The sequence below is a fragment of the Paramacrobiotus metropolitanus genome, unplaced genomic scaffold, assembly GCF_019649055.1.
Source record: "Paramacrobiotus metropolitanus isolate TYO unplaced genomic scaffold, Prichtersi_v1.0 Parri_scaffold0000139, whole genome shotgun sequence".
Classification (NCBI taxonomy): Eukaryota; Metazoa; Tardigrada; class Eutardigrada; order Parachela; family Macrobiotidae; genus Paramacrobiotus; species Paramacrobiotus metropolitanus.
Window position 1 is genome coordinate 274,200 of NW_026570359.1, and position 17,672 is coordinate 291,871.

Consider the following 17,672-nt stretch of genomic DNA (forward strand, 5'->3'; position numbering starts at 1 on the left):
CAGCCGCACCGGGCGGTTGGACTGGTGTTACCGCTCAGTGAATTCATAAGGGCTCGGCTCGCTACGGCTGTTTTGCGAAATCAAGAAACTGAAAAATGCAGTAAACAGCAAACTGCAAAGACAGCAAAGTGAGCAAAGCTCACAATTTGGAATTTTTCAGTTCTTCTGTTCTTGGTTTTTTTTGTGGCAAATTAGTAAACATCTTTTCCTTTTTTTCTCTTGGGCTTTAAAATTCAAATCACCTTCAGGAATTTCTTTGAGGATAGACATGCGACTGATCAGTTGTGATTATTTCGCGTTTGTGAATTTTTTGTGAATTTAAGTTTATTTTCGGGAATATTTTCGATTTCACCATGCTTCTCTCATCCCGACTCCTCTCCATCATCCGCCATCTCCCGACCATCCGCCGCTATCCAGATCTGCAGAAAACATGTGGCTTCTCAACTGTATCCCATCAGCTGGACACTCCTCGTGTCCTGCCAGAAACTCTTGTCCCGCGAACCCCCCTGGGTTCCTCGCGCGCTTCTTCCCATCCCCCAACCTTCTCCACTGTCTTCGCTCAACGAAATTTCTCCGTCTCGGCATGTCTATTCCCCGGACGCGAGATGCGGCATACGCGCTCCCAGGATGAGGAGTTCGCCGAGCACACACCCTCCGGCCTCCCAATTATCCGCCTCCCCACCCGTCTCCAGGGGAAGGTGAAGCGGGTCGCGGAGCGCAAACGGCAGCTGGATGAATGGGCGCGGGAGGATCGGCGCCGCATCAGTGAGCGGCCCCTGGTGATCGCCTGCAAGAACCGCGAATTTAACCACCGTCTGGGAGCCCCTCTGGCGTTGCCCAAGGGGCGCAAGGGACACAAGATCACCCATCCCAAACAAAATCCACGGTAAGGAAATCAGAAAACCATGGTTTCTTTATAGGCAGGAATTGCACAATATGCTCACTAGTCACTGCGGCCATTAAATTGTGCATGTTTAAAAAATGAACTGATTTAAAATTGTCATCATTGCGGCTTGTGATTTCTGTTCGTACTACACCAAATTATTAATAATATTAATATCTTCAGATTTTGTGTAAAGCATAAGTCGAGCGGAGATATTGTTCAAATAATTATTATTCTGTGCCAATTTATTTCAAATATCACTTGAACAGTAAAAAAAAACGTTAAAAAAATAAAAAAACAGAAGATCATTAAGAATTGGGTACCCTTATAGGCACCCCCTAAAACCCCCGTTTATTATAGGCACCCCTTTTCACACCCAGTTTATTATAGGCACCCTTTTCTGAATTTGAAGTTATAATAATATTATGTGAATGGATTTTAATTTACATATTCCAAAAATTATTTTATCATTTTATACAGTTGCTGTGACCGTTAAAACTTACTTTGGACAAAAGGTCAGTGTAATAGGGTTACACATACTGTACGTAATTATTACATAGGTATCAATAATTATGTTCTCAGTACCGGCAAATATCATAATTATTATGGCGGGTTCAAGTAGCCCTCCGGTGTCGGGGCCATCGGAAGACCTAACTGATTTAGTATTCCCCTTGCTCGACAACGTCGCTGAACTGAAGGACGAATATCCTTCATTTGAAGCATTCGAGAAAGACTTTAAGACGTATCAGGAAGCGACGTTCCAAACATTCATAATACGACGGTCCGAAAAGTTCAAGAACGGAGAAGCTCTGGAGCCATCCCTTAAGTACAGAAAGTTTCTACGAATGCGTGCACCACAGAGAATACGAAAATAAAGGTGTTGGCGCTCGGACATTCACTCATAGCCGACGAAACCATCCTGAATGGTCCGCTGTCGCCGCACGTCCAACTGCAGCTGTCCATGCTGTACGGTGGCGAACAGAATCCGGGCACCGTAGTATTTCCGATTATCCAGCTTCAGTTGCCGGGTCTAATCAGTGCGGCCCGATGGTGTGTTCCTACATTGCTGAACTGATCTCTGGAGTGTCGCCGGCAAACACTGTATTCGCAAAAGCCTCAGCTCAAAGGGAATGGTTGGCAGAAGTTGCACAGGCTGAGAAAGTGTCCTAAACGGCTCGGGAGTAAGGCGGTGAATGAGCTGGCTACAGCGAAAGATGACCTTCTAGTCACAATAGAAGACGCCATACCAATTCGTTCTGCGCTGGCTGATTTGCCTAACCGTCCTATTATAGGCTGGAAAGAATGATGTATGTAACTCGACCGTCTCGACGCCAGAAAGAATCCTTATACTATTATCCGAATAAAACTGCACTGCCATTTGAGAATACTAAATCTGTTATATATACATATATTAAATTAAAAAGGGTGCCTGTAATAAACGGGGTGTGAAAAGGGGTGCCTATAATAAACGGGGGTTTTAGGGGGTGCCTATAACGGTTTCCTTAAGAATTACCGTTTTCTCAAGAATCTCAACTAAAATTGTAAATTCGTTATTTTAAAGTCCAGCGAGTTTTCGTAGTATAATGGCTACATTTTAGAGGTAACTGGTCGTTGCGCCCTTATCTGAACTATACATAATTCGATGCTGCACTTATCCACAATATGTTTTCATTTTTTTATCAGATGCATTATATTCTAAATATTATACTAGTAGAATACTAGGTAGAACTGCTTTGAATTGGTAAAGTGCAAAAAACAATAGTAAATAGCTTCTCAGCAGGAACCACGCAGCATTTTCTACCATTTTACGGTACCTCGTATTGAACGCGGTTGTTGGTCACTTGTTCAGATTCCTGACACTGAAGTTGGCGTCGCAAGGCTGGAAACAACCGAAAAGCAAGGGCGATTGGTTCCAGATCCGGCCCTACATCCCGTTCGGCGGCCATCCCTCCCTCTCCCACTCCTTCCACGACGAACAACCTGGCTTCGAAAAATTTCCCCTGCACCCCACCCTCCAACAGGCCCTCCGCGACTTCCAATTCGACGCGTCCACGGCCATCCAGAACAGCGCCATCCCCCCGCTCCTGGCCGGGGAGAGCGCGGTGCTCTCGGCGGAGACGGGCAGCGGCAAGACCCTGGCCTACCTCTTGCCCACCCTGCACCGGCTCATGACGGAACCGCGCAGTCGGGAGTTCGCGCCCAATGCCCCGCGGGCGCTGGTGCTGGTGCCCAGTCGGGAGCTGGTGGACCAGGTGTTCGAGGTGGTGGGACGGGTGTTGCAGTATGATGAGGTGCTGCAGGTGGAGAAGCGGGTCGGCGGGGGCCGGCACTTCCGCAAGGTGAAGGAGCCGCAGACGGGGCGGGTGGATCTGCTTATTATCACTCCAGGTGAAGTTTTAATTTTAGCGATTTTTGTGAATTGTATTCCCGGGTTTTTTAAAAATACGATCCGACATATTTTTTCGTAATTAGTGTTCACGTTTTTCACGTGCTCGCATCCTTCTGACATAGTCAGTAAGGTTGTACTGTGTCAGAAGGTTATAACGTAGAGCGATGGCTTAACGCAAGGTCCTTCCTTCCTGTAACAGTGAACACGCAAAATAGGTCTTGGGCAATACTGTAAAATTCATTCATCCATTTTTTACCGTTCTTTTTAATTTTTGCGCTGTATCACTGCTTAGGTTATGTGAATTCGCTGTTTAGTTTATTTTATTTGTGGGATTTCGCACGGTGACTATGTATCAACGCCGCTGTTTCCAGTAATTTTACTGACTGCGAACTTTAATTAAAAGATTAAATTAAATTCATCGACCGAAATAAAACGAAAAAATAAATTTCGTTTTTCTATCATGTACTACTTTACGTTTCCTATCATGTACTATCATATTTACACTAACCAATTTCAAATACCAGAGTACTTCAGCGTGGAATGAAGTGAAACGTAGTACAGTGGCGTTACTATGGCGTGAATTATGGCGGTATCGCTGTAACTTGCTGGAAGTTTTCGTGCAGGTTTCGAGTCGATGTTCATTTTTTTATTGTTTAATTAGTTTAATTGTTCGCTTTATCTTACGCACATAAGTAACGGTTTTAATAAGTACAGGCTGTACAGCCATTTGAAGTTGGACTTTTCGCTTTATTTAAATTTATTAAAGCCCAGCACGGATGAATATTGGCCGATGACTATTAAAAACTAAGTAATTCCAAGGATGTGTTGCTTTGCGGTCGCTTACATACTGTCATAATAAACCCGTACGTATGTTTAGTAATATAGATATTATGATACACTTTACATAAGTTAATCGAAACACGGACTGTCTACTTGTACATAGTATATACAGTACATAACTTGCAATGATCACTAACGTGATGATGACTATAACGTGTTAAGTTACATGAATTTTTACTTTGTATTGTACTCGTACAGATACTTATTAGTTATTGTTAAGTAGCAGCTCAGATATTTCTGCTGTTTTCGGTCAAGTTGTGTTAGGACAGTGTGCATTTCTTATCGCGTCCATGGTAACAAGCTTATGATTGACCACTGGACCTAGACAAACGATTTTGGCAAAAAGTCAACAATCTTGGATCCACCGCTACACCTAGAGAATTTTGATGTACTTTAAAGCAACAAAATTGGTGAAGTAGAAGCCGAGATCCTTTGCCTCAAAGGAGAGGGGCCGAAGTCCTGGCACAGATAATCAGTATTCATATAACAATGCGGCAACGCTATTGAGCGGTGCTTGTTATGGAAGTTCTCGTCTGTTGTCTCTTTGTGCGGTTAAAAACAAAAATAATAAGAATGTTAATGATAAAATAATCAGAAGCAGTCAAAAAATTACAAGAAACCTAAGAAAATCACAAGAAAGTGAAGTATTTATAAGAAAATAAAAAAGAAATAATTATAATAGAACCATAATGAACTGAAATTGCAGTTATAGAAAATCCGTTGCACAGCGGATAAGTTTCCTTCCCCTAGGTATCCTTTCCACCCTCCTGGCCAAGAACGCCTACACCCTCTCCCACATCCAGACGGTCATCCTGGACGAATGCGACACCCTCCTGGACGACTCCTTCAACCACCTGACCCGGGACTTCCTCTCCCGCATCCCGCTACACGAAGGCCCCCTCACCTGCCAACCGGCCGCCGACGGCAGCCCGGACCCCACCACCCTCCACCAATCTCCCGCCGCCCAACTCCTCCTCGTCGGGGCCACCACCCCCCTCAGTCTCTCCAAAATCCTGGACGGAGTCGTCGATGTGGACACACTGGTGCGGATTAAAACGCAGCACACACACCGCATCCAGCCGCATGTCCTGCAGACGTTCCTGCGCGTGGGGAAGGATGAGAAGCCGGAGAAGCTGTTGCAGTTGGTGCGGGCGGACCAGAAGGGCGGGCTGGTGACCATGGTGTTCTGTGGGACGACGGCGGTGGCGAGTTGGCTGACGCGGTTCATGCAGGAGAACGGGCTGCCGGCGGAATTGATCGCCAAGTCGGTGCAGGCCGGGAATCGGGCGCAGCGGTACGCGGCGTTCCAGAAGGGCGGGATTAATATTATGGTGAGTTGGTAGTGTTGTTGCTGTCCTCTTGGACTGACCAGGTGATTATTAAACTGTTATTCTGAATAAAAATATTCGTAATTTGGAGATTATTTTAGGGACATTTTGTTGATATCGGTATTTTAAGATAAGTTTTTTCTTACGAAGATTTTGCAGATAATTATTTCATAGATTATTCTGTTAACTTTTTCTTTATTTATTTTAATGATAGGTTACGGTTTATGATTTTTTTATTGTAGGATTATTTTTATTTGATAAACGTTTATTTTATTCGGATTTTTAACAAGAGGTAGTTGGCTCCTCTGGCTGTCCGCTAGCTAGTTGAATACTTCGGTAATTATGTTGAAAACTTGAAAAGCGATTTTGTTGGTTGTTTGTGGCTTGATCAGTTCGTTAATAAGGAGTATCCGTGATGTAATGTAGTGTAGAGGCTCGACGGTTGCACTCAAAAATGCTGATAAATCGATCCGTATCAGGATACATCATTATTGTGCTTGATGAGATTCCCTCTAGTACGAATATTTTTGGCGATTTATAAAACATTATGGCTGCGTGCACGGGTAAACACGGGTGTTAGCTATTTGCACGGGTGAACTTTTTGGGTCCGCACGGGTGTTGGCTGTGGGCACGGAGTTTGGGAACGGGTGTTGGCTGGGAGCACGGGATTCCTGCACGAGCGCTGGCTGCATGCACGGGTAATTTATTTAATTTTAAATTGTTTAAATAAAATTTTTTTACTAATAATTCAACGTATTCTATTCTTCAACGTATTCTATTATTCAACAAATTAAGTTTTGCTATTGTGATAGCGTGTTTCTTTCTTTATTACCATAACTGTGCGATGATTATTAATAAAAGAATGCTTCTATTCTTTTATTTCGATTTTTTAAAATAATTACTATAGAAATCTGTCACAAAATCCATACTTTTTACCAAAAACACTGGTAAATACTAAGTAGTACCCGGTTCCATTCGAAACCACAGTAGTTTCGTAGACCGTACAATAAAACGGCCTCCATAAGTTTACTGAAACATGCCGTTTTAAAGGCGACGGCGTGCTGTACTCCGACGATGTCCTAAGCGCATCAAAAACTTGCTTGCCGCAAAACCGGGTACTGCAAATTTTGTCGTATATCATAACTACTGTGTTACCAGCCATTAGTGCTTGCTAATACAGTGCTGTGTATTACTGTACTTGAAACAACTTGAAAGTCACAGTAAGAAGACTCGAATATCAAATCAGCCAACACTCAAACGTAAAAAAAATGTGAGAAACCGTGCACGCAGCCAACATCCCTGTAGACACCCGTGCACACAGTCAACACCAGTGTCCAAACTCCGTGCACGCAGCCAACACCCGTGCAGACACCCGTGCACGCAGCCAACACCCGTGTTTTCCCGTGCACGCAGCATCGACCTTTTATTTATAAAATTGTATTAGATTTAGTTTTTCGTTGTATTATATGTTCTGTAAATGTAAAGCTGATATCTCGTGAAGTGGTGGAAGGTGCGTTTGTCGATAAAGTGGAAATGTGAAAATCATATACTACTTCGAAGTATGCATTTAAATTATCTAGTGTTTCATGCTCTAAATTGTGTAAGATTAAGAAAGCCGTCTTAAGATTCTCAAGCGGAAAGTGATAAGAGATCTGACGAGTTAGTTGGCGTACGCGTTTCCGTAACGATGGCGTCATAACGCAAAAGAAATTATGACGCAGCTTTGTGGTGCTGGCATCAAGATTGACATCTACCGGTTGCTTTTCATCAGATAATGTAATTATTTCATTAAAGCCGAGTTATCGTTGCCGGCACATCAAGTTTTGAGTAACAATAGCGGAAAATTATAATTCCGTTTTAATTTATTTGAAACCAAGCTGGAACTATTAATTAAAAATTTTTATTGATTATTTAAAATTAAATTCAGATGACTTGTTTCGGGTAATAAGAAAAAATTAAAAATTTATAAAATTAAAGAAAACAATTACTTAATTCAAAAAATAAATTAAATAAAGAAAAAATTAAAGTAAAAGTAAATAAAACAATTAGTTAAGTAAAAAGATAAATTAAATACTCAAAAAATTTAATTGAATCCTGTTAAGTTTGAAATAAAATTCATGAAGAAGGCCTTAAACACTGACGAAGATTTGTGTGGTGACCTTAGGTGGGCACGGACGTGATATCGCGCGGCATCGACACGACCTTCGTGGACCACGTGATCAACTACGACTTCCCGCGCGTGGTGTCGGACTACATCCACCGCGGGGGACGGGTGGGCCGGCTGGGCAGCGGGGAGCAGGGGCGGTCGCGGGGCCGCGGTGCCGGGCGCGTCACCAGCCTGGTGGCGGCCAAATGGGAGATCCCCACGGTACAGGCCATCGAGGAGGCCGTCCGCCGCACCACCGAGTTCCGCAACGTCAACGCCAACATCACGCGGGTGATGAATGCGCGGCACGGCGTGGACCCGCTGCCGGAGATCAGCGGGAAGGGCCGGCATAAGTACGAGTTGAGTGAAGAGGAAACGGAGGGGCTGGAGAAGCTGTTCTGAGCGATTGAATGTGGCGGTGTGATTGGTTTTCGGATTTTGACGGTAAAGATTTAACTGCTGGTTCTGCTGTCGAGATGACCGTGTGGAATTGAAGCCAGATAAAATGTAATGCTTTCTGTGGGCAGTAGCCATTCGAATAGTATATAGCATCAGCTGTAAGCGCGGACACACTACAATGTAGGACTAAATGGTCGCATAGCCCCATACCCAGCATTCTGTACGCAAGCGGTGCAGTGCACTTGTACGAACCGGATATTTTGAACTCAGTCGTACAGTGGACAGCGCTGCATTCGTACAGAATGTGGAGATTTTGGGTATGCGACCATTTCGTCCTAAGCTGTATGTGATGGTTGATATGCCAAATTAAAAAATCAGCTAGAGTCTGTTTTCTTTTCGGGTGCAGAGACAAACCACTTCACACGGGTGTAGCGTTTTCTCCAACCACAGCTAGACTAAAATGCTGCGTAAAAGATTTCCAGTTTTCCGACCGATTATATCTAAAAAAATTTCCATAGCACAAGCCGACTGGAAAATTGAAAAATAAAAGAGTCAACTCAGTCGTAGACGGAGAACGCCGTTTTTCACGAACAGATTCTCTCAAGTGTGCTCTTCACTTTCTCCACCAAGCAAATCCCGCGCGATCTCCGGGAAATCATGAGTAAACAGACCCCGACGAATACTCAGAGGGATCTCGGTTATCTTGGTTATCCCACCGGCGGCATTGATCAGGCATTTCGCGACGTCCCAATGGCACCCCATAGCATGCATAGTATGGGTTATGGGGCCGGTACCAGCGCCGGGCCTCTCCAAACAGCGATCATGGACGTAGCAGCAGTGATCGAACTTATCCATCCATCCGCTCCGCGCGTTCCCGGCATTGCGGCCACAGTTGTGCCCGTAGTACGGCCGCTCGGCCGGGATACAGCACTGATAATCCCACCCACCCGGGCAGGCTCCGCTGACGAAGGCACAGCCGGTCGTGCCGGGATTGCTGATGGGACGGCACACGCCGGTCTTCCCGCGCGCATGGCATTGAGTGTACATACAACACTGAAAATCTACCGGTCCCGGACAATGACCGCGGCTAAACCGACATCCACGGGCCAGAGGATTGCTGGTGTACGTACAGGCGCCGCGCAGTCGTTGCGGCGTCGAACGCGGGATAAGGGATGGTCGGGATTAGCTGCAACGTGATGGATTCCATTTATGGCTAACATTAACAGTGTAATCAACTCCATTATGGGCTCGTATAGTCGACAATATACTGTAATTATGAAAGGTCAGCTAGCACAGCTAAAGGCGTGCCGGTAGATATTGAAACTAGTGGAACTGAAAGCGTTGTGCCGCTCTTCCCTTGAAAAGTTGTTGGAGCGGTCACACTAATGAAGCAGTTTTAATGCGCACAGTTTATATATGCCTTAATTTTTGTAGGAAAATAGTCAAAGACTCAAAATACAGACAGGCCAACCGCTAACGGCATAAGAAACATCATTTTTTGTTAAAGATTTTGAACATCATGTCATCTCAGCCTGTAAAGTTGACCTACCCAACTGGACACATTAAGCGTATGAGTGAGTTCTAAAGAAAATTAAGTTTAAATGTATCGAGTTCAGTTTGTTTGATTGTGTACAATGCATCTCGTGATGGAAGAGGAATTTAATTTGTACTTTTAAGTATGTCGCACAAAGTAGACAATCATGTGCACCCATCAGATTACAGTACTTTTTTCCGATCCAGCAACCCTGGATCGGCGACAATTCGAATAGCAGCAATATATTACTACCGTATACCTATACTTCTACACATTGTACTCACACTCTGTGTGTTTTTTAAATTAAAAATAAGGAATGCTGCTTGACATATGAGTGACAGCGAGTAATTATGTACGTGGTTTTTCAACCGATTGTCCGTCAGACATCACTGTTAAGGCTTTGTGTTGTTAATCCGGTGAAATTCGCCGGTGGCTAGAGGAGCGGTTCGGGTAATTGCTGCCTAGCTAATTGCAGGTTAGTCTTTTTTGCACTTTCAAGATTAGTTTTATCATCTCTCGAGTTCAGTTTAAAACTGGATAAAAATACTACGAAACTGGTTCGAATTTGTCTTCATAGGTTTGCGCCTTCTAGGTACAGTAAAGTATAGTTTCAGACAGATGGAATAATAACTTTAAGTTTTGGTGCACGGCAGAGCTTGGTAAACTTTTACAACAACAACTTTTTACAACTTTTTTTACAACATGGACGCAAAAAAAAATATTGGTCTTCACCCTTTTGGTTGACGAACGACATAAATACATAAAAACTCGCGAAGATTTCGACAATATACGGGTATAATATACGGGTTTCGACAATATACGGGTTTTCGAAGATTTCGTCATGGGTTAATAATACGGTTACTATCATAACTTATCTGCGTAAATAACTTACGCTAATAATAAGTACCGTAAGTACACCGGCCGTAAGCCGCCAGCCAGCGGCATTTTGTGCTGCATGCTGTACAACCTAACCCACCCGGAAATTAATAATATTTACGTAGCCGTGCATTTTCTGACGTCATCATATCACAATTACATCAAGATTTAAGACCTTCGGACCTATTCAAGCAACAACGGCACCGCATGCTCGAGTATTAGTACTGTACCATCCCTCGTGAGGAGTCGTCTGATTCATCCCGATGACAATAACAGTTTTTACCGTCTATGTAATTACCAAACAACAACGCTGGTACTGGAAGTATAATGTTCTCGCATATATTCTTTACGGCAAGCGCCTGCCGGCAGCCCGTGGAGTAACAGTGCCGATGCGACTTCCGATACGGAAGCCGTCTCTATGATTAATCCAGCAGTAGTGTGCCGGTCCTCTAAATGATAAGCGGGTGTTGTTACGTTGGTGGGTGGTAATCTGATGGCGCGATACGAGCATGAACAACCTGTGCCTGTGCGCGGGTTTGCGGTCAGCGGTGCGGTGAGTACCATCATGCAGCGTTAGCGGTTATGATCCATAGGGTGTCCTTCATGGAAACATTCTCACACGCGTCTTCCGGACAACGTCAATTGGGTTAGTAAACCGGTATATATAAAGGGTCGGGCAGACAATTAGGCGACACATGCCGGTCGTAGTCTTGCGAAATCGTTTTAACTATCAATTTACGGTCAAACATTACAGTCAAACATTACATTAACCAAAGTATACCTTTGTGTGTGCACAGCTTGGAATAGTTTGTTAAATTTTAAATATAGCTCTGTGATAAACCTGAAAGAATGCAGCGTTACATAGTTATTGTGGCATTTGTCTTCGCCCTTTCGTGGATATTTGCCGAATCGAGTCCCGGTAAGTCATGTAATCCGCCATCGCATAATTTTTTATTCACTTTCGTTTAATATAACTACATGACACGTGATGCTGTAAACAAGTACTTATTTTATTGTAAAGCGGTCGCTGCTGATTGGTTATTTGTTCTGGATCTTGATGTGTTTTTGTCGTTACAGTACTGACGTCCTATGATGCCGTTTTACGGCCGTACGTTTTGCGCGGATCATGCACAACGGATGCGGATTGTGGGCGCGGCCAGTTTTGTAGTTCGACCGCGAAAATCTGCGCCAACAAACGGTTTCGTCGACGAGCGTATTTAAGGTTATCTAAAGGAAGTTCCAGAAATCCTTCCATTGATGTTTAATGCAAAGACGGAAACCGCAAAAATTCGGTTTTTGCCGGTTGTCGGATATGGCGGTGCTGGTCGCCGCTGCCACTCAGATCTCACGAATCTCGGACGCGGAATAGCGAACTGGATTAATTTATTTTGGATGCGTTTGGCATTTATTATTTTAATAATTATTCATTATTCCTTTTCCAAAGATGTGGTTGTAGACAGCTTGTTCCTAAATTCGAGCAGTATTACAAATGTATGTGAGCTATGCAACAGCTTTAGTAATATTCCTTATAAATTAACTGGAGTTTTTGCGTCAACGGATTAGCATCGTAATTCAGCGGGGAAACGCAGCATCTATAATGGGAACAGCCCCACCGGCGGCGAATTTAGACGAAATATTTGCTGTTATTCGCCCGCCTGAGTTTATGGAGGTTGTGTAACTCGCCTGTGTTTTAGTTTCTCACGATCTACAGTACTTCGAATGCTGCCTTATATGGGCTCCCCTTATATTACTTTCCCTTATCTGGGCTCCCGGGCAATATGAGCAACCCCCTACATGGGCGGTTACGTTATTGCTCACACTTTCGCAGCTGTTATCAGTGTTATGCCTGACTGCAAATTTTGATTTATATTATAATACTTATTTCGCCAGTACTTTTGTAGCATTTAGTTTGTTTCAAGGTGCATCAGGTTGCATCAACGACAGATTCAAAATCTTTCTAAAATTCAAAATCTTTCTAAATTCAAACTCCTTCTAAACGTCGCCCGCTTAAATGCACTAAAAACACCTTGAAAAAATAATGTGATATGGAATTTCGGCATTTTTCAGTTTGTTCATTGGCAAATCCGGTTGAAATTAATGAAAAATATTATTATACAGATAATATATATAAATATAATTTGGATGTGAAGTTTCGGAATTCTTTGGTGTGCTCACTTGTAAATCCGGTTGAAAGAAGTAGAAAAGGGTTCTGCTATAAATCCGATAAATTTAATTTGACGGGTATTGCTAACTAGCCGGGAGCCCAGATAAGGGAGAGTAATATAAGGGGAGCCCATATAAGGCAGCATTCGAAGTATGTAGAAAGTGTGAAAATTTTGTTGCTAATAAGTAATAACGCGAATAAAAATAAAAAAAGCCTTATAAATTAAGTATCTGTAGATGCCTGTCTTACGTACGTACCTGTATATACAGGTACGTTTAATGTATCTGTATTTTACAATGTTCCATTAATTCCTAATGAAATAATTTATTGCGCCTTTAAAATAATAAAAATTTGAAACCATTGAAATAAGTTATCGCGCTTGATATTTTAACCTTCTCCACATAAAAAACGTTAGACGGATACCGGCACATAAGGGCAATAAACATTCTGCACCAGTACTTTATTACGATTTTAGAGTAATTATATTAATTTTACTTTATGGATAGGGTTTTTTAGTAAGTACCTTGTATGTTGATCGTGTACATTGTCACTGTGCTATAAAGATGGTCTGTTTTTTTTCCACTTATGAATCACACGCTTTGTAATCCAGGCAACTGTTATCGTATAAAGTGCCGCAGGGTCATCACTGCGATCGTTGACATTGACATTGAAACTGCCGGCTGGCGATGCTGCACACCTTTGCAATATGTATCTGTACAGGCAGTACAGCCATGCATCGCAACCACGTATAAAGTTATCAACAGTTCACATAGAATGATGAAGAAGGCTCTGTGTGCGAGATTAATATTGGAGAAACTTCATGTCTGCACTGTTATGAACAGCATCAAATCAGGAAACCATGTTTTTTTCATGGGCCGCATTAGGTAGTCGCGCATACACCTAGAATCCCTAACTTTGATTTTCTCTGAAATTTACCGCATCGGTGTCACATATCGGTATACAAAGTTATTGGCAAATTTCTTGAATATTCAAGTCTGCAGTATGGATGAAAAATCTCAAGAGCAGCTTCTGCCTGCAACCGAGCCGCTAAATCCACCCTGGACGCGTCGGCTAATCACGATCGACTGCTACAACCGGATATTCGCTACCATCATCTTCTGCACTCTTTTAAGTTTAGCTGGAGTACTGAACTCGTATTTTCAGTGCACAAACGACAACAACGCAACAGCCTGCTCTAATTTCATACGGGTATTTATTGCGCCGGATGACACCGACCAAGTGGAGATGGACGACAGCGACAACACGTTCCATTCAGTATCTTCCATTCCCAACGACCAAAGAATGGCCATCGATGTCGGAGTGTTCCAGCTGGATCCGTGGACAGCGGGAACCGAGAACATCTCTAACCTAGGTATAATGTATCGCAATGGACCGTAACAAGTAACGCTACATATAGCGGTAATTATTGCTACGATGCTGTTAGAATACCTCAACTCGAACCGATTACTCCTCGCTTTTAAGGAGCTTCTAACTGTACGAGTATAGGATGAAAAAAGATGTACATGCAGGAGTAAAAAAACAGATGCTTTGCTAAAATGCATTTTGCGCACGGTTAGCTTCTCTCGAACCTAGTGCTGATGATTTATGCGCATTAGATGTATTCTTGTTACATACCGTTTGTTATAACGGGAATCGACTGGTCGCTTCCATGTTTGTTCCTGCACTAATAAGGTCACCAACGCAGCTAGGATAGCGATTGACGGAATCAACAAAGCATTGGTTTACAGGCACAATAAACGTTTAGATTGCTCTGCGTAATAAATAGTGAAAGAACCAAAGAAGTTAAGATCAGGTTCGGAAACGCAGCGATAAGTCTAACGATTGCGATATCTATGCTGATCCGAATATCGCAAGCCCATTAGACAATTTCATTTCCCCTGTAGTATCGTAGCGAACGCGTATTAAGCACGTAACCCACTGTTCGTAACTAGGTAACAATAAGCTGGTCCTCGTGTACGGCGACATCACCTTTGCCGGTCGCGGCCACGACTTCTTCACCGGCTGCCCGGTACCGTCTTGCTTCGTAACCACCAACAAATCCCTGTCCGACCGTGCTGACGCCATTCTTTTCTACGCCAGCTACATGATCGACACCGCCCAGAAGACGCTGGACCGTCTGCCTCGGAAACACGGCGACCAGGTATTCGTGTACGTCCAGGGTGAATCACCTATCCACAGTATCCCGGGCGAGGGACTGGCGACATCGCATTTCTTCAACTGGACTATGACATACAGGCTGGATTCGGATATTCGCGGGCACTACACGTACGCGGTACCGTTGCAGAAGAAGGCAAAGAATTTCGCCAAGGGCAAGGATAAACTGGTGGTGTGGTTCGCCAGTCACTGCAATGTGCACAGTAAACGCGATCAGTATGTGCGCAAGCTGCAGCAGTTTATCCCGGTGGATATATACGGAAAGTGCGGGAATCTGACGTGTGATAAAGCTGAGCATGAAAGCAAATGCCGGGATATTATTCGACAGTACAAATTCGTTCTGGCATTCGAGAACAGGTTCGTCACGTGTTTGACTGTTACTTGCATCTTAGAAAGTACTAGAAATTTGAAAAACGTGAGCTCACGATAATGTTGCGGTGACCTTTATAAAAATGCTAACACGGCCAGAAATCAACTTTTTTATTAAAACGCAAGTAAACAAAAATTATGTGGAATACTGGCGAAAGATTTACTGTTACCAGTGATTCGTGTCTGTTTCTTTGTAGCATTTGTCGTCATTATGTCACCGAGAAGATTGTCACCGCGTACGACAACGACGTGGTCCCGGTGGTCATGGGCGATGGCGATTACGAAATCTTCCCGGAGCACTCATACATTCACGCCTTCGACTTTGCCAGCCCGAGTTCACTGGCAAAACATCTGTGGCACTTGGCTAACAATGATACCGCCTATAATTTATACATGAGATGGCGCTACAATCCCCGTTTGACGCAGTCGCACGGAGAGTTCGCTGTTGAGCGCAATGGATATTGTGAGTTATGTAAGCGACTGCATGATCTCAATGAAAACGTTAAGGAACAGAGGAAATCCATTGCCAGCATTAATCACTGGTGGAGAGGTCGCAAGAAGGATGTCTGTGTTGGTAACTGGTACACGACGCCGAGTGTGAGACATCAGTTGCGGCTGCGTCAGCGGTCGTCAAACATGGACGCGTATCTGTGATACCCTAAAGTTATGATATTTTTGAAAATGTTTGAAGCGACTGCGACCGCTTTTTTGTTGTGTCGCGTGAAAAATTTGCATTTGTCTTCCGGATTTTTATTTTCTGTAATACAGGGAATGGGAATCGCATACATTTGTTGGCGGTACGTTCACGGCTAAAGAACAAGACGCCGCTCTAATAAGAATGTACAATAAACCTACCATGCTGAAAAAAGTAATAATCGGATTACTATTGCCGGTCCCAAGGAAACGCTGCCATCCATCGTTACGTTTTCCAGAAGCGTCAAATAATTTGCATTAAACTGATTGTAAACATCGTCCAGTTTGAGATACGACTCGGTGGAATCACAGTCCATTACCAGCCGCAAATCATGGGTCAGCTGAGCAAAATCAGTGCGGTCATCCGGAGAAAATTGCCAGCATTGTGACATCATCTTATAACTGTCAAAACCCACATAGCTGGTTAACAGTCAGCCGGCATTTGTTCCAGTACTTACCAGTACTTATTGCTCGCAAATAAAGCAGCTTAATGCAATAAAGAACCACGGATAAGTAAACATGCGGTACGCTTCTAGCAGAACGGTCAAAAAACAATAACTGTTGCACTTACATGGCGTTAGGACAGAATGTCGGCCTTTCCCAAACGTGATCCGTTTTTCAGAGATTCCACAAATTCAGAGATAGACTGATGCATTATATCACTCGTACCATATGGTAGTTTACCCAGACTGAACGTTTCCCACATCACCACACCAAAAGACCATACATCGGATTTGTGGGTGAATTTCCTGTGGGTGATGGCTTCCGGTGGCATCCAGCGCACGGGTAACGCTTCCTATGGTTGAACCGTGGGTCATTCCTTAATTTGAAAACACTACTGAAACCGCGTACTACTGAAGCCTTATACTGTAGTACAAGCAGTGGTACGGATTTACTGCCCGTTTATACAGTCGGAAACTGTTCTAAAGACTGCCTAAGACTGGTAATGATTATCGAAATTCTGTCAAACTTTTCAATGTAAAATATAGTACTTCCGGGATGTAGCAGCGTATTAAAAAGTGGCATCTTGGCTGACCTTTGGATCAAACGGAATTTCTTCGGTACCGGCTTGTGCCATTCCGGAATCAGCAATTTTCACCACATTTCTATCACAAATCAGGATATTGCGCGCCGCCAGCAGGTGTACCAAAAGTTTCATTATGGACCAATCTACTGTACCTCAAATTTTGCACGTAAATGCACATGACCACGAGAACGTTTTTACATCGATCCACTGTACTAGCATGTTTTTCAAATTTTAAAATGAATTTCAAAAATGTTAAAATTCATTTTAAAATTTGAAAAAAATTAGGGAAGTCTGAATCGGTGTAAAAACGATCTTCCTGGTTATTTGAATTTACGTGCAAAATTTGAGGTAGATCGGTCCATAATGAGACTTTTGGTACACGTACACCTGAACGCATTTAAACTTTTTGGAATTTTCTAACAGCCATAACTCCCGAACCGGATGTTGAGCGCACAAACGGTTTTCGCGCCAGTGTATACAAACCTTCTGGCTTCAAAACGTCATAAACCGAATCAAAAATATGTTTGGAGTGCGCGAAAGCGAAAGTTTTCGTCCATGTACCGGCCCACTTCCATTAATTCTAACCTTCTGCACGTCTGTACATACAGATTGCAGAGTACCTAAGTCGCGATGAGTTGGTCAGTGCAGTAAATTCATAACAAATTTTTCTTAGCGCGTGTCTGAATATACTCATGTACTCTGTATGAATAAACAACAATTAGCGCGTTATAGAAAATGGAAATGTTCCAATTACTGCAATTTTTTCCGCATTATCTCGCCCAAAAAAAACATCGCTCACGTTTTGCGAATATACGTAGTGTAAATATAGACTATATAAAAAAGATTGCG

General features: G+C 43.2%; 2 protein-coding genes across 5 annotated transcripts; both read left to right on the top strand.

Annotated features, from left to right (window-relative positions):
• Positions 1–103: 103 nt before the first annotated feature.
• On the top strand, positions 104–11,729 carry LOC129599155 (probable ATP-dependent RNA helicase DDX28). 4 transcript variants are annotated; one of them, XR_008691887.1, is made up of 5 exons: positions 104–886; positions 2,733–3,271; positions 4,863–5,443; positions 7,605–8,093; positions 11,473–11,729. XR_008691887.1 is itself a non-coding variant. In XM_055497304.1 (5 exons), the coding sequence occupies exons 1-4, from the start codon at positions 354–356 to the stop codon at positions 7,986–7,988; spliced, it is 2,037 nt and encodes a 678-aa protein (XP_055353279.1). In that variant the 5' UTR covers positions 104–353; the 3' UTR covers positions 7,989–8,030; positions 8,504–10,500. The 4 variants fall into 4 exon arrangements, 3 of the variants coding, with proteins under 3 accessions (XP_055353279.1, XP_055353280.1, XP_055353278.1); XM_055497304.1 differs by lacking the exon at positions 11,473–11,729 and adding an exon at positions 8,504–10,500 and having other exon boundaries at positions 7,605–8,030; XM_055497305.1 differs by lacking the exon at positions 11,473–11,729 and adding an exon at positions 8,580–10,499 and having other exon boundaries at positions 7,605–8,030.
• Positions 11,730–13,360: 1,631 nt separating this feature from the next.
• On the top strand, positions 13,361–15,964 carry LOC129599156 (glycoprotein 3-alpha-L-fucosyltransferase A-like). The gene is made up of 3 exons (XM_055497306.1): positions 13,361–13,931; positions 14,512–15,091; positions 15,301–15,964. Exons 1-3 carry the CDS (start codon positions 13,562–13,564, stop codon positions 15,755–15,757), a joined length of 1,407 nt encoding a protein of 468 aa, XP_055353281.1. The 5' UTR covers positions 13,361–13,561; the 3' UTR covers positions 15,758–15,964.
• The last annotated feature ends 1,708 nt before the right edge of the window (positions 15,965–17,672 follow it).

Excerpts from the sequence above, each read along its gene's own strand:
- LOC129599155 (XM_055497304.1), top strand. The coding sequence starts at position 354 with ATGCTTCTCTCATCCCGACTCCTCTCCATCATCCGCCATCTCCCGACC. Across the intron at positions 887-2,732 it reads CATCCCAAACAAAATCCACG|ATTCCTGACACTGAAGTTGG; the intron begins GTAAGGAAATCA and ends TCACTTGTTCAG. Across the intron at positions 3,272-4,862 it reads TCTGCTTATTATCACTCCAG|GTATCCTTTCCACCCTCCTG; the intron begins GTGAAGTTTTAA and ends TCCTTCCCCTAG.
- LOC129599156 (XM_055497306.1), top strand. The coding sequence starts at position 13,562 with ATGGATGAAAAATCTCAAGAGCAGCTTCTGCCTGCAACCGAGCCGCTA. Across the intron at positions 13,932-14,511 it reads CGAGAACATCTCTAACCTAG|GTAACAATAAGCTGGTCCTC; the intron begins GTATAATGTATC and ends GTTCGTAACTAG. Across the intron at positions 15,092-15,300 it reads GTTCTGGCATTCGAGAACAG|CATTTGTCGTCATTATGTCA; the intron begins GTTCGTCACGTG and ends GTTTCTTTGTAG.